This window comes from Archocentrus centrarchus, chromosome 1, assembly GCF_007364275.1.
Source record: "Archocentrus centrarchus isolate MPI-CPG fArcCen1 chromosome 1, fArcCen1, whole genome shotgun sequence".
Lineage (NCBI taxonomy): Eukaryota > Metazoa > Chordata > Actinopteri > Cichliformes > Cichlidae > Archocentrus > Archocentrus centrarchus.
Window position 1 is genome coordinate 31,803,921 of NC_044346.1, and position 24,792 is coordinate 31,828,712.

General features: G+C 39.6%; 2 protein-coding genes across 3 annotated transcripts; both read left to right on the forward strand.

The window, feature by feature from the left end:
• The first annotated feature begins 2,257 nt into the window (after positions 1 to 2,257).
• LOC115781540 (Kv channel-interacting protein 2-like) lies at positions 2,258 to 23,428 on the forward strand. 2 transcript variants are annotated; one of them, XM_030731253.1, is made up of 9 exons: positions 2,258 to 2,707; positions 18,637 to 18,735; positions 18,908 to 19,032; positions 19,200 to 19,269; positions 20,556 to 20,626; positions 21,039 to 21,146; positions 21,226 to 21,330; positions 22,452 to 22,514; positions 22,617 to 23,428. In XM_030731253.1, exons 1-9 carry the CDS (start codon positions 2,677 to 2,679, stop codon positions 22,662 to 22,664), a joined length of 720 nt encoding a protein of 239 aa, XP_030587113.1. In that variant the 5' UTR covers positions 2,258 to 2,676; the 3' UTR covers positions 22,665 to 23,428. The 2 variants fall into 2 exon arrangements, with proteins under 2 accessions (XP_030587113.1, XP_030587103.1); XM_030731243.1 differs by having other exon boundaries at positions 2,258 to 2,691.
• On the forward strand, positions 12,598 to 14,526 carry LOC115781534 (uncharacterized). The gene is made up of 2 exons (XM_030731231.1): positions 12,598 to 14,316; positions 14,435 to 14,526. Exon 1 carries the CDS (start codon positions 12,614 to 12,616, stop codon positions 13,943 to 13,945), a length of 1,332 nt encoding a protein of 443 aa, XP_030587091.1. The 5' UTR covers positions 12,598 to 12,613; the 3' UTR covers positions 13,946 to 14,316; positions 14,435 to 14,526.
• Positions 23,429 to 24,792: the final 1,364 nt, after the last annotated feature.

Sequence of the window (24,792 nt, forward strand, 5' to 3'; positions counted from 1 at the left end):
CTCTGTCACCCCTTCATTTCTTTATCTGTGTGTTCTTGCATATATCTGTATCTGCAGAAAACACAAAATCAACTCAGACTGGCTTGTGGAAAACATGTGAGCAGACACACAACTCCTGAGGTCATGTGGCATCACTTTTTGGTCCTTTACTCTGCAAGCATGTGCTTGTCACCTGTCTGTCCTGTATACTTTTACTGTATCTGTGCATGTGTGTGTGTGTGTGTGTTTGCTGCTTGCCACCTGTGCCATTGCTCTGCACTGTGCATGACTCCAGGCATCAATCAGAGCTCATTATTGGTTATCTGTCGGCTCCACTTTCCAGCCTGCAGTGGTGCTAAATGTCTCTGTAAACCCCTGTGGGAGATAAACACCATCAATACTGCGAGATTCAACAGTCCCCAGGCACATAATATATTCAAATACCTCTCCACTGTGTTACCTCTGTCTTCTTCTGTTTCTCTTTCATGTCTGTGCTCCTTCTGTTGCTTCAGTCTCTTCTTCAGATGCACCACTATCCCTCTGTTTGATTTTTTTTTTTTTTTTTTGCTTCACCAGGCCTCTTTCTGTGTCCTCCTTTGCCTTGCACTTTTCTCTTTTTCTAGCAGCTGATAGATATTTTCTCCCCTCCCCATCAGTCTTCTGACTAGGGACACAATAATCCCTCACTCGTTGGCTTGTGCTTAAAGAAGCTTCACCACACCGTTTATCCCCAACAAGGATTATTTCAGCTTTTCCTGGAAAAGGTATTCTCAGTTAGATTGCTCTGTGTATGAGAGAATTACATTCAAAGGCAAGCACATAATAACACTGTTTATTGATGTTTTTTATTATGCCCCAGATTATGAGGGCATTTTGTAATTTTTTGTTTCTATTTTAAAAGGGTTATGCCTCAGAGGAATCACATTTGGGTTCTGGTCTCGGATTGTAAGAACACTCCAGTGATTTTTCCATCTCAAAGTCCATTTACTAATCATGAAATTGCTTTGCATGCAGAAACAACTGTAAAGTCTGAGAAAATGTGTTCATGTGATGCCTTTTTAGTAATGCTGAATTAGGTTTACCGAGGATTCAACCAGAAAGTCTCTGTTTCCATTCTAGTTTTAACGTGAACCTAAAAATGGCCAGGTATGCAGCTCTGGGTCTTATTCAGAAGCTGAAGAAAAGAAAATCCAGACCTGAAAACAAGAAATCTGCAAATAATTCTTTAGCTGCTGCTGCTGTTATCAGCTCAGCATTTCAGTTGTCCAATATTCTGATTTAATTTAATTTTGTTTGGTGCAAATTCTCAAATGTTAGTGAGATCAACAGTAAAAAATATTATACTTGCTGAAAATCAGCATATTTGTCGCTGAGAGCATGTTAGCATATCTAAATGAGGCAGACAATTTGCATCGGGCTGGCCAGAGAGACCATTACATACAGTGGAGTGATGCAGAAACTGATGTCATGCTATTTGCTCATGCAGGCATTTCTATTTAAGTAAAACATTTCTGCTGTAATCTAGGTCTTGAACATGTGGAATAAAGTTCATTTTGATTATCACGTTCTAGAAAAAGCAGCTAGAATAAAATTGAATTCCAAAGAAATGATCCTTAAGGCCAGTATGGATTCCTGACTGTAAGAACCTTATCAGTGTATTGATGACCACTGGAAATTTGGTGTAATATGTCCACAGGAGTGCTTTAAGACTAGGCAGTTGGTAGCTTTGTATCCTAATTATAGCCTGTCCAAAACAGTCAATCACAGAATGAAGCAGAAAATGTCCAATGGTTTTAAAACACACTCAAAATAAATTTAAAAAATGAGCATCAAAAAGTCCTTAATCTTGTAGGTGCCCTGGCCAGGCTCAGGGATATCACATCAGAGTACTTTAAAGAGAAGTTTCTGATGGGGAACATTTTGCTGAAATGTTAAAGTTTATCCCGTAAACCGACCGGGGAGTCCTCCTTCTCCATCCGGCTTACATGGTGCCTATTTATGGATATAATATTCAAATTTTTTTTTTTTCTAATCACGACCTTGATGAAATATGAGTGAGTCATCCTTTAACTCTGCTCAGCCAACTCAAGGACGTGAAGCTGACAGGATATTGATCCGCAAGTATTAGGCTGCCGAGCGGCTCAAGTCCAAGGTGAGACCATCCATCAGAGAGTCAGGCATAGATTAGTGGGTATGCCACTCCCCCTCTTGCTTCATCAGTCCTCCCAGCTTTGATAGTTTGCGTCTCTCTCTCGTTCTCTGTTCGCGTCTCTGCGTGGACACATGTGCATGCTGCAGCTGCCAGGCAGACTTTGGATGTTTAGCAGAAAATTAAAGTCAGCAGTACATTTGAACTTCAAACCCATTTGAACCCTCAAAACTGTGGATGCTGCGCCGCTAAGCGGGAAGAGGAGAGAGTTTTAGTTTGGAGTGCATGGAAACAGACATATAGGAGCTTTGCCGGACTTTTGCATCCCCGTCGTTCATCTGCTCGCAGCCCGCACTGACTAATGCTCGCAGAGAAGTGACATGCAAACGGGAGTCAAGGCGCAGAAGTCGTAGATAAACTGCGGCTCGGACGCGCACAGATCCCGCAGGATCAGCTTGGTGATTTGATAAGAACTGAGAGGGAGAGAAAAATGAAATCCACGAGTCAGGATCAGAGTTTGTCAGACTCCAGAGAGCTGGACAGATCTTATGACCCACTCACAGGTAGGGGTTTCGTCATGTAAGTTTTTTATAAATAAATTTTTTTTTTTTTTTTAGTGATTTGTGCTGTTTGCTGGTCTGGCTTAAATCTCCACAGAGTGCGCATTCACTGCACTGATGAAAGTTTTGGTTTGATTGAAGACTTCGAGTCACTGATATTCTATATTCGATATGACTATAGAACTTTTAATAAACCACAATCACCCAATAAGTGTGTGTGTGTGTGTGTGTGTGTTCACGTGAACTCCCAGCCCTACAGCTCCCCCAAACAGCAGCACAATTCGATTAATTATTTAGTCTGATCTTACAGGTATTTTACTTTGAAATGAAGTTTACATTATCTGCCCGTTTTTTAATATGAATAAGAGCACAGACTAATAGATCTAAAAATGTCAGGTCGCCATCATATCTTTAGTATTTGTGGGTTGGAACTAGAATAATAATAAAAGGTAAAAATGGTGCCAGAGGAATGGCTCTGCAAGAAGAAAATTAGTTTCATTGTAATCAATAAACACACTTCGGATCTAAAGCCACCACTGCTTACAGAAGTTAGTGTTTACTTTACATCTAAATAAGGACTGTATGTGAAATAATAGATGGGTAAATGATAGCAATAGTGGTATTATTTGAGCCAATAGCTGTAAATCTATCTGAAAACAGTCCCTCTGTGGTCCAGTGCTACTGATAATTTATCAATTTAACTGAGGACAGAAAATTAATCAGGAATTATTATTAATCACTTCAGAAATTCAGTAACGGCCACATATTTTTCTTTAGGTTTTCAGTTATGAATGCTTTTTCTTCTTTCCAGTTTTCTAAAGAAGCAGTCAGAAGACATCACTGTCATGTTGGGCTGCTTTTATCTGGGCACTTTCCCCCCTGCTATTAAAAAAATTGGCATAATGCTTCGATGATTTTGTTCCTCAAACATCTGCCATTATTTTGTTACATCACATCGACATGATTCTTCTCAGATTAGCTGAATCTGTGGAAATGAACAAACACGTTCATTTGCAAGAAAAAAAAAAATCAAACCTAATGTGCTTGACAAAGATTGACAAAGACAACTTTATATCGACACAGTAATGCTAATGATTAGTTATAATGATAAACAGCTCAATGTGGATTTACTTTAGTATGAATAATTATGCTGGTCATAGGCCTAGCGGTGAAAAGCAAGAGAACAGAAAGATATTAGAAAAACAGGCTCTCGTCACCTAAAATTACATCTAACAGTGTGAGTGTTTGTAGCCTAATTAGATCAAGGAGGCTCCTCTCTCTTTTAGACGTTTCACTGCTTTATTTTTCTCACAAGCGCTTACAAACACAATCCTCTTTAGAGATCACACACACAGGCCTCTCTTTGCTTTGGCAGGCTGGTCTGTCATTTTTCTGACAGCTTCCCAAAATAGTGTTTTCCTTTAAAAATAACTACATAAATGTGTAAAAATAACCGCTTTAATATGACACACATAGCAGCAGCGTTTAGTTTTCAGGACGTTTCTGAACTGCTGTATGGGATGGATGTTATACAGATGACAGCTGATTTCATAGCTGATAGTTGTTGCTGGCATAATAACAGGTGTGATATCCATTCAGTAGCAGGTTAAGCAAACAGTAAACAGGTGCATGAACACCGAGGCTTTAGGAGGTGTTTAGAAGACACAAACAAACTGTTTTATTAAAGAGTGAAGCAGAGCCTGAAGCCTCTACTTTTCATCTCCATGGTTCCTGTCTAACAGCAGAACAGCAGCATATGCCTATTGGAAGATTCTATTAATATGCATAGAAAAACATTCACGCTGAATGCTAAATGGTCTTTATGTCCAGCTGTTCTACTGTAAAGTTGCTGTAATTCCCATGTTTACTTTTTGGTTCATGCATTATAGATACGCATTACTTTGTGCACTACACTTATTACAGAGGTACTGACTGGCTGCTGCTGTGGTACAGTTAAACCATGATGTCAAAGAAAAACACTTTTTAAAGATTGAGTTGATGGTTTGGTAAATCTGCCTAGATTTCATATGAAGCTCTTGGAAGCAGCCTGCTATGATGGACTTGCGACCTGTCCTCTGTGTGCCCAACCTCTCATCCTAAGTCAGATAGGCTCCAGCGCCCCCATGACCCTGGATTAGATAAGCTGTTAAGAAAACAGATTAGATGGATGTGCCAGAGTTCCCTTCAAAAAGTGGACCCACATGCAGACCAGGGCTCAAAGTAATGAAGCAAAAGGAGAGCTTTATTCAAAGCTGATAATGAGATCCAAAAGGCAGCAAAAGGAAAGCAAAAGGCAGCAAATCCAAGAGGCTTAAACTACAAACACAATGAGGCATGAAGACCAGAAACCTGGAAAACTCACGAGAAGGCAAACAAAAAAGTGGCAGAACAGATCATCCAAAAATTACTACAGGAAAGGCAGGGCTATTCATCGAATAAGAGGAGTGATTGGGCATTAGACACAGGAGGGGAACGAGACACATCTGAACAGGAAGTATCCAAAGGAGATTACCACAAATAAGAATATTAACAATTCACAAGATGAACCGAAAGAGGGAACACAAAGTGACTGAGGCATGAGCACAGAACGAGACACAGCGAGGACAATAACAAACACGAAGAACTAAACTCATCCCATATAGAAGGAACACAGGAGCGGCTAGAATAATAAACTCGAGACAGAAAATGAAAAGCAAAGAAGCACTCAACTAAAACGCTTCAGTAGACTGGAATAGAGTAAACATAGAAACCAAAGGTTCAAAATATAACAAAGAATCAAACTCACTATGGATCCTTCAGGATCAGTAAAGTATCTATCTATCTAAAAGGAAATCAAGGCAGGAAATCTGGCACCTCGTAAATACCCAAAAGGAACTGGAACTCAAATACATGGACTAAATGGGAAATGGACTAGTTCTTATATAGTGCTTTTCTACTCTAGCTGAGCACTCAAAGCACTTTATACAACACATTTGCATTTACCCATTCACACCCAAGCACTTCCTTATACAGCTAAGTGCTTTCTTTCTCTCTAGCTAACACATTCATACTCTGACGGTTGCATCAGAAAGCAACTTGGGGTTCAGTATCTTGCCCAAGGATACTTTGGCATACAGATTGGAGCAGCCAGGAATCGAACCACCAACCTTCTGATTAGTAGATGACCTGCTCTACCTTCTGAGCCACAGCATAAAGTGTTGTACATGCATGAACCAATAGTAAAGATTATTGTAACTTATTACCTTCTTCAAAACTATTTTGCCCTAATTGTGAGGCCTTGCCTTAAACCTTTGCTGTAAGAGAGAAGCATTCTGTGATTATCTTTAACATTTCTGCAAATACATTTGGTAACTACATCCAGTAAGCAAATTAGAGGAAGTATATGCTACACTCTTGTACAAGAGTGTGTACTACATAATGTCTTTCTATTTATCTAATATATAACAATAGGCCAGATATAATGCATACTTGCAAGATATTCACATCATTTTATACACGTGCGTAAAGGAACATTACTACATAATGCACCCATAACGTAATCTGTTGATATCAACGCATTATGTGTAACATCACTAATACATAATGCAACCATGTTGTTTATATTTGAGCAACAATGCTGAGCAGCAGGTATGGCTTTAATGCTGGTCAATGATGAGTCTTAGTCTGTACTACTTATGGCCATGAGTCATCCCTGACCAACATGTTAGACAATGCTCAGCCAGTCAGAAGTTGGTATCACAGGTTAATCAATAAGACTGCAGCCTAGAACTGATGTTACTATAAATAGACTGGCTGGGATTTTGGATTCCTCAGTTTTTCATTATCTAGCTACTGCCAGTTGCTCAATGACCTAGGTCAGTTGCTAGATATGGATAATCCCCACTTTCTCTATTTAAGTCAATAATGGTCAAGTAGGTATAATCAATAACAGCACAAAATAATCACGTGATTAGGCTAAGCCAATCAGGCATGAGAAAGAGGCTGCATATTATTAGTACATATTATCATATATATCATCATTAGCAGCCTGAAATTGTTTATTGCCCACTTCAGATAAACACACCCAACATGTTCAAAGGGTACTAAACATGCAGGAATATGAACATTGGGTTGCACATCTTTGAACACTAAAGAACACATCTGCAAAACTTCATGGCTCAGTATCCTTTTTTCAATCCAATTCAATTTTATTTATATGGCGCCAAGTCACAACTAAAGCTCACTAATGAAGATATTATAATCTGCTTGTCAGTACATTCAGACCGAAAATGGGTTATTCACCAGATCATTTCTAGGCCAGGAGCAGTTTTCATGACTTTCTGCATGTTTATGAATGACATTTGGAGGTGTTGATAAGGAGATCTCACGTTTCTGTCTCAAACTTAGTCATAATTTAGGACTAATATCCTCGTCAGTGTTGTAACGATAAATTGACCATAAAGATGGACAAACATTCATAGTTTGCAGCTTCTTTTGCAGCTGCCAGTCACTGCTGTCAGCCATGACAACACATCCAGTTTTATAGCCTCAAAGAACTAATTTAAACCAACCTTATCAGAATAATGAACTCCAGAATCTACATTATCCTAATAAAAATACCTTAAATCACAGAAATCATGGGATTTGTACTTTAATGTACTTTAATGTTTTTGTTTTACCCATGTAAATGACCCCAGTGCATAATGTCTTAAACGTTATAAGGTTTGCAATATGTATTTGTTATTCTAGCTGTTCAGTCGTTTCCTGTAAAGACGGATGTTTTATTTTGAAAAGGAAAGAACTCTTCACATGTGATGTCGAAAGGTAATGAAAGGCGTAGCAAACAGCAGTGTAAGCTAAAGGATTGACAGGAGAGGCAAACAAAGTAAGGAGAAATCGGGAGAGTAAACAAGGAGTTTAGCTTCAGCTGAGAGATGGCAACAAGGTAAAATTATATGCATCATATGTGTCAATTGTTTCAGTTTGTCATACGATATTTGTTACATTTTGTTGCTAATAGTTTAATGTACTATGCCTTTGTTGTTTATTCTTCATTCATTCAGCTCTTACGTTGGTCTGTATGTAATATAAGCTGACGAATAAAGGACAGAGACCATCAGTTCAGGCTTACGTTTTCTTCAGCTGGAAGCTACAGTAAGAGCTTGACCACCCGACGCACGCCACTTGACGGAGTGAAAAGATCTCAAGGTGCACGACTATGATGGCCAGTAGGTGGCAGCAAGTGGTCTGAAAACAAAGGCGATAAAGGAAAAAAGAGGCTACACGGAAAATGGACAACACACAAGCTTCATCTGTGAGTCCTGAGGACATTAATGAACAGATTGTTTGTTTACAAAGGGAAATTCAAGATCACAAAGACCTGCTTCAAAATGCAACTGAAAAAACAAGGCAAGAAATAAAAGAAACAATTGACTCTAAAGAGAAAATGCTGGCAGATCTACAGTCTCAAGTCCAAAGCACTACAGATGAACCTCGCCGCTCTGAACACACCAGAATACCAACAGAAAAAATGCTTGCTTATCAAACAGAAGAAGTAAGTAAAAAACAAAAAAGACTCATCACCTTATATGAACAGTGGAAAATACAAGTACGTGAAGCAAGAGAAAAACTAAAATCAGACACAACTGAAGAACACCTGTCATCACTTGCAGACATTTTAGAAAAGGGAAAGGATGACATAATGAAACTCTACACTGACATAAGAGGTCATGTAGCTCCAACAGTCAATTTGAGACAAAAAATTGATGCATGCGAAGCTGTAACTAGTGACATCATCAAAATCATATATAAGAGACTAACTGGTGTTGATGGAGATTTTGATGCTGAATATGAAAGATGTCGTTTACGCGAGCTGCTAGATCGTGACTATGCGCTCTCCATTTATGGTTCCACTGCAGCACAATCCAGTAACACACATCACTCCTCAGCTTCATATATCGCATCAAAACGGGCTGATGCAGCAGCAGAACTGGCAGCAAAAGAAGCTGAATACAACATCGCGCCAGAGGAAAGAAAGCAAAGAGAAAAGATAAAGGCTTTAGAAGAGCAACACAAGAGAGAACTTGAAATCCAAAAATCCGAATTGGAGCGTCTGCAAGCTGAAAGGGAAGTGGAAGCAGCTCGAGCGAGATTGGAAGCTTATGACAGAGAAATACTGCAAATTAGTGATGTCCAGTCAGTCAAAGGTGAGCAGAGGAGCCCAGATTCTGTCCCTCAGCCTTCTGCATCACACTCACCTAACATATCCACGTCATCTGCATCTCCTGCAGTTGCTCAACTAGCACAAGCCGTCCAGGACAGTATAACACTGAGCAGACTTCCCATGCCAGAACCAACAGTATTCAGTGGCGAGCCAATCCATTTTATTGAATGGAAAACCTCCTTTATGTCACTGATAGACCAAAAGGGTATTTCTACTGCTGATAAACTTTATTACTTGAAAAAATATGTCACTGGCCCCGCTCGCAAGTGCCTGGAAGGCACCTTCTTTAGAAATGATGAAGAAGCTTACCAAGATGCCTGGAAAAAACTTAATCAACGATATGGTCAGGCATTTGTTATTCAAAGAGCATTTAGAGAGAAGCTATCCAACTGGCCAAAGTTACAATCCAAAGATCCTGAGGGATTAAGGAACTTTGCCGACTTTGTAAATGCCTGCCTGCTAGCCATGCCTCATGTAAAAGGTTTGGAAATACTGAACGACTGTGAGGAAAATCAAAAACTGACACAAAAACTTCCTGACTGGGCAGCTGCCAGATGGAACCGCCATGTTACAAAGGCCTTAATGGAAGGCAAAGAGTTTCCCAGTCTCAGTGACTTTGCTGCATTTCTGTTGCTGGAAGCAGAAATTGCCTGCAACCCAGTCACGTCCATCTCTGCTCTCCATTCATCCGAGTCACGCAGTGATAGAGGGAACCTGAAGGACACAAAAAGAAACAAGGCAAGTGTCTTTAACACCAAAACACATGAACACTGCGACGAGACACTAACCAGATCCAACTGGGGCTCACCATGCACACTGTGCCAAAACTCACATCCACTCCACAAGTGTCCACACTTTATGAAACGGTCACTAGCAGAGAAAAGGACATATGTGAAGGACAATAAGCTGTGTTATGGCTGTTTGAAGCAAGGCCACAGTGCAAGGGACTGTCGATGCCGCCTCACATGTGACACTTGTTTGAAAAGGCACCCTACCTGCCTTCATGATGACGGTTACATCAAAGACACAAAGGGAGAAAGGCACGTGAGTGTAGAAAATGCATCACAAAGCAATATATCAGAGATAACCACTGCTGTGTCACTCAATGTTGCTAGAGATGGACAGACTGCCAGTACTTCAATGATTGTGCCAGTGTGGGTGTCATCTAATGCAAACCCATATAACGAAAAACTTGTCTATGCCTTATTAGACACTCAAAGCGACACTGCTTTCATTGATCAAGAACTGTGTCATGAGCTTCAAGTGGGTGCATGTCCAGTGAAACTGAAACTAACCACTATGATGGGAGAAAACGTAATTATAAACAGTGAAAGGGTGGCTGGCATCCGTGTGAGAGGCTACAGCTCTGCAACGCACATTCAACTGCCTCCTGCATACACAAAGGATCATATACCTGCCAATCGTGAACACATACCAACCCAGGAAACGGTAAAACGCTGGAGTCACCTATCACCAATCATAGACAAAATCCCACCACTCCTCAGTTGTGAAGTAGGACTCCTGATAGGCTACAACTGCCCCAGAGCACTGGCACCCAGACAAGTGATACTCGGCAAAGAAAATGAGCCCTATGCTGTTCAAACAGATTTGGGGTGGAGCATAGTTGGTGGTCTAGCTCCGCACTTTGAGACAGACATGATGAACAGCCTCTGCCATCGTGTTGCCATAAAGGAGATCCCTCCTATGACTCCCTTGGATGCAATATGTGCATTAGAAAGTGATTTCAGGGAAGTCAATGGAAATGATAAAACAGTGTCTCAAGCAGAACTCATTTTCCTTGACAAACTCAGAGACGCCATAAGAAAAAATGAGACGGGGCATTATGAAATGCCATTACCCTTTAAGGAAAGACCATACATGCCTGACAACAGACAACTCGCAGAGATCCGACTCAACCACCTCAAAAGGAAATTCTCCCGAGATGAAAAATACAAGATTGATTACGTCAAGTACATGAATGACATCATCAAGAGAGGTGAGGCAGAAGAAGTGCAGGATGATGGACTTTCTGGTGAAAAGTGGTACATACCACACCATGGTATTTATCACCCAAAGAAACCTGAAAACTTGCGTGTCGTGTTTGACTGCTCAGCTAAGTATAAAGGAACCAGTCTTAATGAGCACCTTCTGTCCGGACCAGACATGCTAAATAATCTAACTGGTGTCCTTTTACGCTTCAGACAGTATCAAACAGCATTAACGTGTGACATAGAGAAAATGTACCATCAATTTCAGGTCCAAAATAGTGATCGCAACTACCTCCGCTTTTTGTGGTGGAAAAATGGAGACCTAAGCGCACAGCCACAAGAATACAGGATGACAGTACATCTCTTTGGTGCTGCATCCTCCCCAGGATGTGCAAACTATGGGCTAAAACACCTAGCCAAAGAGAACAGCCTTGTGTATCCACTAGGTTCTCAGTTCATAGCCAGAGACTTTTATGTAGATGATGGAGTCACGAGTGTGCAGACAGTGGACGAGGGCATGCAGCTGGCACAGGAGGCACGTGAACTGTGTGCTAAAGGTGGACTCAGGCTTCACAAGTTTGCGTCAAACGACAGTTCTGTCTTAAACAGCTTACCAGCATCGGAACGAGCAACAAATGTAAGAACAAAGGATCTTGCCTTTAGTGAAACACAAACAGAGAGAGCATTAGGTATTCACTGGTGCATAAAAAAGGACTGCTTCACATTCAGCATTGCACAGAAGGACCAACCTGCTACACGGCGTGGGATATTATCCACTGTAGCATCCATATATGACCCACTAGGATTTATCGCCCCCTATCTTCTCAGTGGAAAAATAATTTTGCAAGAGATGTGCCGTCAAGGCACAGGATGGGATGACCCACTACCCCAACATTTGAAACCACAGTGGGAGCAATGGAGGATGGACCTTGTCAATCTGGAGAAAGTAAGGATAGCCAGATGTTACATGCCTGAAAACTTTGGGCAGGTGGTGAAAAGGGAACTGCATCATTTTTCAGATGCAAGCACCACTGGGTATGGGCAGTGCTCCTACCTGAGATTTTTGAATGAGAAGGGAGATGCTCATTGTGCCTTCATCATGGGAAAATCTCGTGTGTCTCCTTCAAAGATCACCACCATCCCAAGGCTGGAATTGACAGCAGCAGCTGTCTCAGTCACAGTGAGTAACCTGTTCAGAGAAGAGCTGACTTATGACAATGTGGAAGAGTTCTTCTGGACAGACTCTAAAGTTGTTTTAGGATACATAAACAACGAAGCAAGGCGTTTTCACACCTTTGTTGCAAACAGGGTGCAAAAGATACGCAATAGCACAAGTCCGCAGCACTGGTTTTATGTCCCCACCAGTGAAAACCCTGCAGACAATGCATCCAGGGGAACAACAATAAAGGAACTGCTATCATCCAGATGGCTCATGGGTCCCAAGTTCCTGTGGCAAAGGGTAATATGCCCTCCAGCAAAGGAAAGCATGGAACTCCCAATCGGAGACCCAGAAGTTAAGAAAGCTCAAACGTTGCAAACAAAGGGTATGGAGTGTTGGAGTCTTGCTAATCGCCTGGTAAGATTTTCATCCTGGTCTCATGCTGTTAGCGCGGTGGCACGTCTCAGACGACGACTCCTACAGGACAAATCAGATGCACACTCCACTGTAAGTGAGCGACAAGATGCAGAACTTGTGATCATTAGAGACCTACAAAGACAAGCATACCAGGAAGAAATGATGACACTAAGCAAAGGAAATCCTTTACCAAGAAGCAATAAGCTATACCATCTCGATGTCCTTTTGGACAGAGATGACGTGCTCAAGGTGGGAGGAAGACTGCGGTGGTCAGCCCTTCCTAGTTCATTTAAGCATCCAACAATCATCCCCAGAGAGCATCACGTCACAAAGCTGATAATAGCTCACCATCATGAAAGGATCAAACACCAGGGCAGAGGCTTTACTATCAATGAAATTCGGGCCAATGGCTATTGGATCCCAAAAATGAGTCAAGCTGTTTCACTCTACATTCGCCAGTGTGTGATCTGTCGGAAACTGAGGAGACCTGTGGAAGGACAGAGAATGAGTGATCTTCCTAGAGAACGGGTAGAGCCCTCGCCACCCTTCAGCTATTGTGGCATGGATTGTTTTGGCCCATTCACGACTAAACAGGGACGTAAGGAACAAAAAAGATACGGAGTGCTCTTTACATGTTTCAGCTCTCGTGCCATCCACATTGAGATGCTAGACGATATGTCAACTGATGCTCTCATCAACGGTCTGCGTTGCTTTATTGCACTGCGAGGCTCAGTCAGACAAATTAAGTGTGACCAGGGAACCAATTTTGTAGGTGCCAAAAATGAACTGAATGCAGCTCTACAGGAAGTCGACACTAAGAGAGTGGTAACCTTCCTTGCAGAATACCAATGTGATTTTGCCTTTAATGCACCTCATGCTAGTCATGCTGGTGGAGTATGGGAGCGACAGATAAGGACTGTAAAAAGTGTTCTCAACTCCACGCTTTCACTCACTCCTGGTAGGCTCAATGATGCTTCTCTAAGGACTCTATTGTATGAAGCTATGACAATCGTAAACAGTCGTCCTCTTACAACAGACAATCTGAATGATCCAAATAGCTTGGAACCACTAACCCCTAACCATCTCATCACCATGAAAGCGAATGTTGCATTACCTCCTCCTGGCAAATTTGTCAGAGAGGACTTGTATGGAAGAAAACGATGGCGCCAAGTGCAGTACTTGGCAGAACAGTTTTGGAGCCGTTGGAGAAAAGAGTATCTCCACAACATCATGATCAGACAGCGATGGCATGCACCCAAGAGAAACCTTCAAGTGGGTGACATAGTGATGGACACTAAGGAAATGCAGTCAAGATCTTCATGGAGACTTGGAAGAGTGTCAGAGACTGTATCAGATAGGGATGGACTCGTAAGGAAAGTCAAAATGGTAGTAGGTGATAGATATCTAAACAAAAGAGGTAAGCGCATAAACAAAATGTCTGTTGTGGAACGTCCTGTTCACAAGCTGGTTCTCATACTGGAAAGTTCCTAAGTCAAAGAATGTCTACAGTGTATGTAGTGTTATGAAAATGGTTGTTCTCATGAGGAAATCATTTGTGTTTGAGAAGTTGTGTACAAACACTAAATAATTTGGTGGGAGTGTAAATGACCCCAGTGCATAATGTCTTAAACGTTATAAGGTTTGCAATATGTATTTGTTATTCTAGCTGTTCAGTCGTTTCCTGTAAAGACGGATGTTTTATTTTGAAAAGGAAAGAACTCTTCACATGTGATGTCGAAAGGTAATGAAAGGCGTAGCAAACAGCAGTGTAAGCTAAAGGATTGACAGGAGAGGCAAACAAAGTAAGGAGAAATCGGGAGAGTAAACAAGGAGTTTAGCTTCAGCTGAGAGATGGCAACAAGGTAAAATTATATGCATCATATGTGTCAATTGTTTCAGTTTGTCATACGATATTTGTTACATTTTGTTGCTAATAGTTTAATGTACTATGCCTTTGTTGTTTATTCTTCATTCATTCAGCTCTTACGTTGGTCTGTATGTAATATAAGCTGACGAATAAAGGACAGAGACCATCAGTTCAGGCTTACGTTTTCTTCAGCTGGAAGCTACAACCCACATCCTATCCACTAACATGGAGCAGGCAGGTTTTATGACCTATACTGCAGCCGGCCACCAGGGAGTGACTGAAATAGCTTGGCTTCACTTTTTTCATCCCTAAACTAAAAGATGGAACTAACTTCTTGGTGTGAAAGTCTTTATGCCATTATGATAGTGCCTTAAAACCTGCATTATTTGGCCAGAAGGGGGCGACTGCTTTGGTTGCGCACTGACATCTGGTTATATAGAAGTCTATGGGGAAAATGAACCTTTAGCTCCCTTAATCCATGAGCTCAGGAACGGTTTTCCTGATGAATTTATGGATTCTGTCACCAGTTTCTGTAGAGCAGAAAAACTGATGCTTATTGAATGCAATATGATGTTTATTTTTTAAATTATGATCCTAAATAAATGAGTCAGTCACCACTTCCTCAATATAATTGAACACTTGTTTTTTTTTTTTTTGTGCTTGTGTGTTTGAATGGAAAAAGTGGCAATATTTCAAACAAATATATTTTTGTACAATACTCAAATATTCACCCACCACCCAGTGCAACAAAATATGACACAAAACCATCTACAGACACACAAACAGTTACATGAGATAAAACCACTGATATAATCTCTGCAAAGCTCATAATTTTAGCCCGAGTGTGCAAATTCAAATATGTTTGCGTGCGTCCATGCTTTTTCATGAAATGTGCATCTATAATATGAACTGTGTTCTTCTGGAGGATTATTGTAAATATAGGAGCTGTTGCCCCTGGCAGCATACAAATGTTCATTTAGCACTGTGTGACCCTCCTTAAGCTGTCATGTCCTCCCAAAGTCAACACGATATGCTTACAGCTAAATGACACACAGTAGTTGGTTTAACTCCCTTTTTTTTTTACCAATTATTATTTTTACTTTAGAGATTAACTAATCTTTTGCACTGTAAAAGATATTTAAAAATAGGTAAAAGATTAACTTTGGGGGAGAAGGTTTGGTAACTAATAACTAGTAATGATCAGGTCATAGCTTTTGTATTGTCTCATAGGATTTGTCCGTTTTTCCATGAAATGTGCATGAAATTGATGAAAGAAAAAAAAACATTTATTATGAATTAAATCATCAGAATCTGCTTTTGAAGATTTAAGCCTTTCACTTCACGATTAAATTTTATTCCAATGTCAATATTTTCAACCACTTCAACTTTTTTTTTTTTTTGTGCTCTCTCTGATCCAGCTCATCAAAAGCCCAATCATCAGGCCCACATCAGAAGCTTTAAAATCTGCTCAAGGTTTCTGAGAAAATTATCGACCCTTTATGAGCATAACTTCTTGAGAAGTTGTACTTTAAAAAGTAATCTTCAAAACTTCTTCAGAATTCTTTCTGTGCATCTCACTTTTCTCCCCCGTGTGGTTTAAACACTTTCGCATGAATTTTTTGAAACAGTGGATGAAAGAGGCTTTAAATAGTTACAATGATGGCTCAAAGAGGTTTTAAATGCAGTTATAACAGTGGGTGAAAGAGACCGCAAAGGTAGTTATAACAGTGGGGAAATGAGCATTAAGCTGCCTCAGAGGGCTGCATTTATTCAAATTGATTTACGCAATCAAAGTCACCCACGAGGGTCTCTTGAACTAACAAACAGCGGATGGGTACTCTGAAATGTCAACATCAGCTGAAATAACTGTTGAGTATTATTCATCAATAACTCCATCGACCCCCTGCAGACACGCAGTGCTCATTTCTAACACATATGGGAGTGGTAAACAATTGCTTAATAATTAATCAGCTATGCTTAGTTGCTTTTGCTCCTGTTATAACTGTGTGAATAAATCAAATCAGAACACAATGTCCAGCTAATGTTTATGAGCCTATGAACTCATAAAAGCAGCACAAAGGGGGCTTCAGCTCATTTAGTAGCTGTATTTTTGCAAGAACAACTCCAGTCTTGTGTGCGCATAAAACAATCCTGTCAACCTGAAATGCCCTGAGAACAGGAGCTTTTACATTTTTTGACAATTTATTTTGTGCTTTTTTATTATTTACAATTTATCCCCCTTCCATCACAAACCTGAGGTGTTTTTGATGCCGCGTGTGTGTGTGTGTGTGTGTGTGTATGTGTGCGTGCGTGCATGCATGTGAAGTGCTGTATAAAGCTTTGTTTGTTTTTCCATGGTCATGCAGCTGCTGTACGATAGTTTGATTGATATATCCTCAGCATCGCTGATGTTCATGATAAGTGCACTGAAAGGTTACTGCCACCCTGGGAGCTACAGTAATCTCTTAAAGGAGACAAAAGGTTGCTGTGACAGGCCAAAAAAGCATAAGTTTCACTGTGCATTTTATTATCATGTTTTTTTTTTAACTTTGATTTATACCTTGTTTATTTTGCATGTGCAAAGCAAATTATAGTTTTTAAAAGTTCTGATATGCAGCATCCGCTAACAGGGACTGATGCTTGTGGGTTGGCAGGTTACTCTTTACTGTGAATGAAAGTTTTACAGATTATACCCTTTTACTTGCTTTTCTATCATCATCAAATCACCCAATTATTAATGTCCTCTTTTATAGTGTATGGATTAACAGGATTGGGTAAATGGCTGTAGTTCTTGGGTCTGCTCTGGTCTCAAGCCAGACTCACTGTTGCTCCTTGTACACTGCTGTAGCCACATTTGTTCACCTTTTACTGTATCTTACCTGGAGGCCTTTTACAATCTCAAATCCAACACTGCCCCCTGGGGGCAGATTTTTGTTTTCTGGATTTGGACATAAAGTTGAAAATTTTATACTGTTTCAGTTATTTTTAGACCATTAATCATTTACAAGAAATGTTTACACACTTCTTTAATCCTGTAGGTAATTAGTAATGTTTTAAATTACAGCTGGATCTAAATGGCTGTTTTCATAGCACCACAGCAGTACTTACCAGTAGATTAGTCCATTTTAGTAACCTAGATAAAGAGCAGAGGGGATGGATCTAAGAAAAGGATGCTGAGAAAAAAAGCTCAAGTTTAGAAAGCTGTTGTTGGGGGGGGGGAGAAAAGAAAGAAAAGAGCAGAAGGCAGGAAAAAAGCAGTGAGCACAGCAAAAGAAATACATGTCAGAATAGCTTTGTCCATCACCTCTGTCCACTTTCTGTTTGTCCTTGTCTGTTTTTTTAAAAGAGAGACTACAAAACAAGATACCTTTACAAGCTGAACACAATCAAGGCTCTTTAACAATTCAGTTCAACATCTCAACATTAGTAATCTCAGTGAACTTTATATTGCAGATCAGGAACATGCAGCCTCCAAACTAGAGACAGCAGCAGGTGCAAACAGAGAGAGAGAGAGGACAAAGAGTGCAACAAATAAACAAGAGGAGAGAGAAGAAACAAAGTTAATGATATGTAAAAAGTGCCATATAAATGCATTAGGAGTGAAAAGAAGGGAACGGAGATGTTTTCAGTGCATCATAGGTGCATCTCAGTGCACCTAGGCTACTTGGGGACCATATGAGATCCCCAAGCAGAATAACTAAGAGATGGTTCAGGGTCAGTTAGTCATACAAGTTTGAATATTCTGTCAAATGAATAATTGAATGTGAACATGCTACTTGATCAATAATTGAGGAGTCCTGATATGTTTTCTTCTTCTTTCAGCTGCTCCCTTTAGGGGTGGCCAGCATAACTCTAACTCTAACACCACCATCAAAATCTGAATTTGTCCAATATTCCTACCAGCTATTTCACTTTTTGTACCAATTAGCAAAAGTTAGTGTGCTAACATGCTAAACCCGTGCAGTGAACCTTCCTAACATTATGATAGCAATGCCATTCAGTATTTAGATGCTCATCACACAGTTGGCTATGCTTGCAGCTCGGTGTTCGAATTACAGAATTCATTTTAAAAATCTCAGATTACAGAGAATCGGCTGATTTCTGTATCTCAGAGGAACTCAGACTTGCTCTAGTCTGCGGGGTCACAGAGAGTTAAAGCCAGGCCAGCAAACTAATTTTCTTGCACCAAATTGCCAGAGAAGTGATTCTAAGCATTTGAGTTTACTTTGCCCACTGTTTTATCTATTTAGCACAGTGTTCACTTTGTGGGCCACTCTGTCTGCCTCTAATCTCTGGTCTAATTGGTTGTTTCCAGGTAATCCTCCATCCAAACCCAATAAAAAGACCTTAAAGCAGCGCTTCCTCAAACTGCTGCCCTGCTGTCGCTCTGGCTCCAGCTCGTCAATTAATCAAAGCAAGTGTTAGGACACACACTTTGTCACGACTCACATCAATTAAATTAAACACATTTCCTTTTACCCTTTTAGTCTCTTTTCCTTTTCATCCCTTACGTTTACAGCATTTCAAGGACACTGGTGCGTTTCAAGGAGTAACAGTTTCCTTTCTGTCTTCATTCCTTAATGCAGGGAGTATATCTGAAGATGGTGAACTGTTGACAGTGTGTTACAGACCTGAGGGCCTTGACCTTCTTGTACAGCAGACCAAATTCAGCAAGAAAGAGCTGCAGGTCCTCTACCGGGGATTCAAAAACGTCAGTCAAAGTTTCCTGGAAAGGATTGATTATTCCTCTTGCAATGAATGTGCAATACTTGAAAGCAATAAATATATGATGGGACTAAATATTATACTATTTATGTGCATAGGAAAGCATGTGTGAGGGGTTTTTTTGTCCACAGGATAATTTTATGATTTCTGCAGGAGTGCCCGAGTGGTGCGGTGAACGAGGAGACTTTTAAAAGCATCTATTCCCAGTTCTTCCCTCAGGGAGGTTAGTCAGATTGACTTCATTTTATCCCATGGTTTGAATTTTATTTTGTTTCTTCCAAGGAGTTCTGTATAAGGAAATAATTTGTGTCATCTGTCTTCAGCGTGTTCACATCTGGAGATAACTGATTAAGTGCATTCCATTCAAATATGCCACAAGATGCTACAGCTTTGCAATCCACTTTCAGCTTTGCTTTACTATGAAGGTGACAATTAACATGCACATTCCTGAGAATAAATGTTTCATCTTTAAAATCAAGGCCAAATTATATACACTACTGTGCAAAAGTCTTAAGCTAACCCTCAATTTTTTACATAATTTGCTTCCAATGAGCCAGACTTTCATCGAAATCTTTTTTAACATGATCTTGAGCAATAGTTCTCCAGGCTTTCTGAAGGGCTTTCAAAGTTTCTCTTTGGACATTGGCTGTTTTTTTCGCCCACTAATTTTCAGTCCAGTCTTTGTATACCTGACCATTTTCAGAGGAATATTTTTTTGTTTGTAAGCCACCTAACACCAACCTGTGCTTAATTCAAGCATAATAAGACACCTAACTCAAAGGATGAACCAGTGTTTTGTCTACACATAACAGATAGCTTAGCAAAGAACCTATTTTAAATTGTATCTTAAGGCACTTTGTTACTAGCAGCCTGCCACAAAAACACATAATTTGTTTCCATTTCTTTAGTTCAATCTATGAAAAATGCCAAAGATAACAGGCACGGTGGAGGCTCTTTCGTGGTTTGGGCCTGCATTTCAGCCAGTGGAATTATAAATGCAGAAAAGTACCATCAGTGTTTGATCCGCCATGCAGTACCATCTGGAAACCGTCTGATTGGCAATGACATCATCTTTCTGTATATTGCTACTGATAAAATTTGTGAATAGATAAATTGCGTTTAGATGTTTTCACAGCTTTCAAAATGTGATATACAACCAACAACTGGGCAGCACAATTCAAAACTCTGTTACCCCTTAATTGAGTTGATGCACATTTACAAATTACACGTCCACATGTCAGTTTAGGCTATCATCACACAAAATCATTGATGGATCAGCTGCACAGTTACAGTAACTTGATATATATAGATATATATCTATATCTATATCTATATCTATATCTATATATATATATATATATATATATATATATATATATATATATATATATATATATATATATATATATATATAGATAGATAGATAGATAGATAGATATAGATATAGATATAGATATAGATATAGATATATATATATATATATATATTCTTTTTTTTTTTTTTTTGCAGATTCAAGTATGTATGCACATTTCTTGTTTGAAGCCTTTGACACACACAACAGTGGATCGGTCAGCTTTGAGGTGAGATGCACATCTCAAAGCCTCCCTTCAGTCTCTGCCATTTGGAATGATATTTTCCCTTTTCTTTTCATCTTCTTTACTATCCTTTTCTTCGTCTATGCTGATTGTATTTTTCCTTAGTATTTTGATGAAAGACACATAAAGCTTTCTTCTGGAGCTCGGTACACATAAATCTCATTACTTTTTAAAATGACTTCACTCTGTTAGTGAAAGTCTGTGGGTGTCAGTACCACATGATTATCCAGACTTTGAACTGAAACAGGGACAGCACTGAAATATAACATGGTATCAGTACAGCACATACTGCAAGGTTTTCTCTTTCCTCTGTTGTGCTCTTCACTTTTGACTCAGTATTAATAACAACTTGCCGATCTCAGTCCTTGAGTGCTTCTGTTTTCTTTCCCTGCTGTAGGACTTTGTTATAAGCCTGTCCATCATTTTAAGAGGCTCCATGAGTGATAAACTCAACTGGGCCTTTAATCTGTATGACATCAACAAGGACGGCTGCATCACCAGAGAGGTAAATGAACCTCTTGCAGTCTGTTTTTTATTATTTTGGCAGCCTTTTTCATTTCTTATCCTTCTCTTTGTACTTTCAGGAGATGACAGAAATAATGTACTCCATCTATGACATGATGGGGAAGTATACTTACCCCCACATGAAAGAGAGTGCTCCAAAAGAGCATGTTGACAGCTTCTTCCAGGTAAAGCTCACAAATAGTCAGATCAGTGCACCTCACATCTCCAACACTCAACTCAAAGTGAGTCAGAAAATTAAATGGAATTCATGGGTAAAATGCTTTATTATTATTATTATTATTATTTTTAAATATGTGGCTGGATCTGCCATGCAAGACACTGTTGTCCCCATGAGCATCATGGAGGTCGGGATCAAAGAGCCAGCTCTGTTAGAGAGCGAACATCTGCGTACTACAATGTTTCTGTTTGCTTTGCTTTACTTTAAAATGTATTCACTAAAAACATGTTTTATTTCTATATTGTGCTTTTAAAATGAACAATGATCTGTTCAGGAGGCAAAATTTACAGGCTAAACAGCATAGGTTCCAAAACAGATCCCTGTGGAACACCACGTGACGAGACAGCCTTTTCCAACAAAAAAATTATTAATAGGAACAGAAAAAACTTCTGTCTGTGACATAAGATTTAAACCAGACTAAAGCTGATCCAGGCACACCCACTGCCTGTGAGCCATAGTATCAAAAGTTGAACTCAGGTCTAACCATACCATATGATGCCATGTTACAGCCTCCTGTAGATTACACACACGTTCATCATTTAGTGATGACTTGAGGTGGCAGCCCACTGCTAATTCACTAACTTTCACTGCTTCCTCTGATTTTTCTGAGCTCATTTGAAGTGTGGACTGATTCTTTAAAAGCAACAAAGCTGAGTGGACTTTGCACCAACTGATGTGCTGTCTGTGTGCTGTAAGGCAAGAGACTATGATGTTTGGGCTACTTAATGTACCCATTAAAGATACTATAGAACACAGCTTTTTAGGCAAATCCCTGGCTTTTTGGTGTCCTCTGGTGCAAGGATGTTCCTCCTGGAAGTTTTCAACATTTCCATGAAAATCCTACTAGCTTGCAAACATGAACATAAACAATGCAGGTTTTAAATCATTTTACAAATGTGTGGAAAAGGCATTATTTTGGCCTAAAGGACTCATCCAAGTTAAAAAAGAATGTGAACAAAAATATTCTGTTTAAAAGAAAAAACACAGGGCAGCTTTAACTCTCAAACTAAATAAAACATTTGTAACATTTGTTGCCTTTTTATTTTTCTTGTTGCATTTTTTTTCCAGAAAATGGACAAGAACAAAGATGGAGTGGTCACAATTGATGAGTTCTTGGAGACGTGCCAGAAGGTAATTCATATTTCTATCTAACTTTTAAACTTTTAAAGAGCAACTACATTTCCGCAGCTTTTGAAAAATATTTAACTGCTGCCCTTTTCTTTCTTTGTCCAGGATGAGAACATCATGCAGTCCATGCACATGTTTGATAATGTAATCTAAACACTGGTGGACACAGACAGAAGGCAGATTTCCCACTTGCTTGGAGCACTCTGCACAAACGCAGCTCGCAGACAGCGGGGGCGAGTTTTCTGGGGTTCGACAGTGGTCCGAGGTTCAAATAGCAGTGACCCGAAGATACCTGCCCCAAACCCACATTTTCTAAAATAATGACTGAGCAGACTGAGCAGAATGTGTTACTGCAAATTGACTTGACTCGTGTGAAATGTGAAATTTTATTTTTTATACTAAGCATACAAAGGTATCGAATGTTGTTGTCTAACGACAAGAAGAAAGCAGCAAATATGCACAACATAGCTGCAATTTTAAAATTTGATGACTTCTTTTCTCAAATTATGACTATTACAATATTTCTCTATTGCATGTGTTACACACTAGAGAGAGACAGAAAGACTGGGAGTGCAGACGTGGAACAAATGGAATAACTCGTAAATGTTGTAAAGTATCACACACTTTCTGTAATCACTCTTATCCTATAATGAGTGATAGCTTTAAGTTTGAAATCAAAGCAATAATCTTACACATTATCAGTCCTTATCTGTCCTCAGTGTTCTTATGGAGCTCACCACTCACATTTATTATAATTGTGCATATAGTGTGCATGATGTATCTGTTTTCAATTAATAGTTTAATGAAAGTGTTAATATATTTTCTATATGGGCATAGTAACAATAGAGAGGATGAAACTGAATAAAATCACACAGTTGCTATGCAAAAGCGAAAATCATTAAATTACTGAAATATGATGTACGGGTTAGGCTCGGACTACTTGTTTTTAAAAAGTGTTGAAACAGTGTTTAAGAGGGTGTCACCTGTTCAGATTATGATGCATTATTTTACTGCCACAGGATGCAATGAGAGCCAAGCCAACTTCACCTGCAGCCAAGTGGAGGCGGAGCGGAGAAAGTCCGACCAGGTTCCAACTTCAGCAACACTTCATATATAGAACAACTTTATTTCTCATCTGATGTGCTTCAACTCATTGATTTAATCAGCGTCATCATAAAAATATATGACAGGCAATATTTTAAAAAGGATAAGTATGCAGTCGGAAAATATGAAACAAACAAACCCAAAAAAATCACTTACGTCTACATTTAAAAGTTTTTTTTTGAAGTCTTTAGAAGTAGACCTATACAAGAAAAACTGAGCACACTTTTGGGGGAGGGGCCTTAGTTGCACTACTTCAGTTTATGGAGCAATTACGGTGTTGCGTGGGGTCATCTATTGGACACACCCCTCCGTTTGCCAGAAGCAATGATTGGCCTAAAACCACATGTTCACGTGGCCAATCCTGGTAGGTGCCTCATTGGCTGTTGGTGGCTTTGTACTTTTCTATGCCACACCTATCCTAACTCAAGTGTGTTCTCAAGGCCACGAGTTAAATCAGTTGAGTGATAAAGATGTTCTATAAACTGTGTTGCTGACGTTTCAGAAGAGCCATAAAGAAGGAAGAGTGAGCAGGATGAGGTTCATCAGCAGAGTGTAATTTTGTAAAAATCAAACAAACAAAACAAAAATATCAAAACAAACAAAAACTGTGATTGATGGGCTTATCCAAATCAGCAGTACCAATTTTAAATACACCCAGAGTGTCTACTTTCATATCCTCTCCACCGATGTTGCAGTCATCTCTTCCTTAGAATCCTTCAGCACCAACTTGGATCTGAGAGGACCTTCAAAACTTATTATAAACTTATCGTAAAATATTTTCATCATTTGGAAAAATAATGAATCCGACTAAACCTTTTTACCTCTGAATCATACTGATGACAAGCATAATAAAAACATTGCTTTTTTTTTTTTTTTAAGCAACTTTCAGAAAAAATCTGCAACTAAAACCCCCAAATTAGCTGTGCTTGTTTGCCACTTGTAACAGAGCTCAATGGGTCAGCAGGTATATATTAAAAACTCCAGCTGGGAGAAAGGTGCTCAAGTGAGGGCTGCCCAAGCGTAAAATACACACTTACTGGACACTTTATTAGATGCACTTTGCTAGTACTGGGTTAGACTCCCTTTTGTTTTCAGAACATGGATTTTGTCTTCATGGCATGGATTTAACCAAGTGCTGGAAATATTCCTCAGAGATTCTGACATAACAACATGCTGT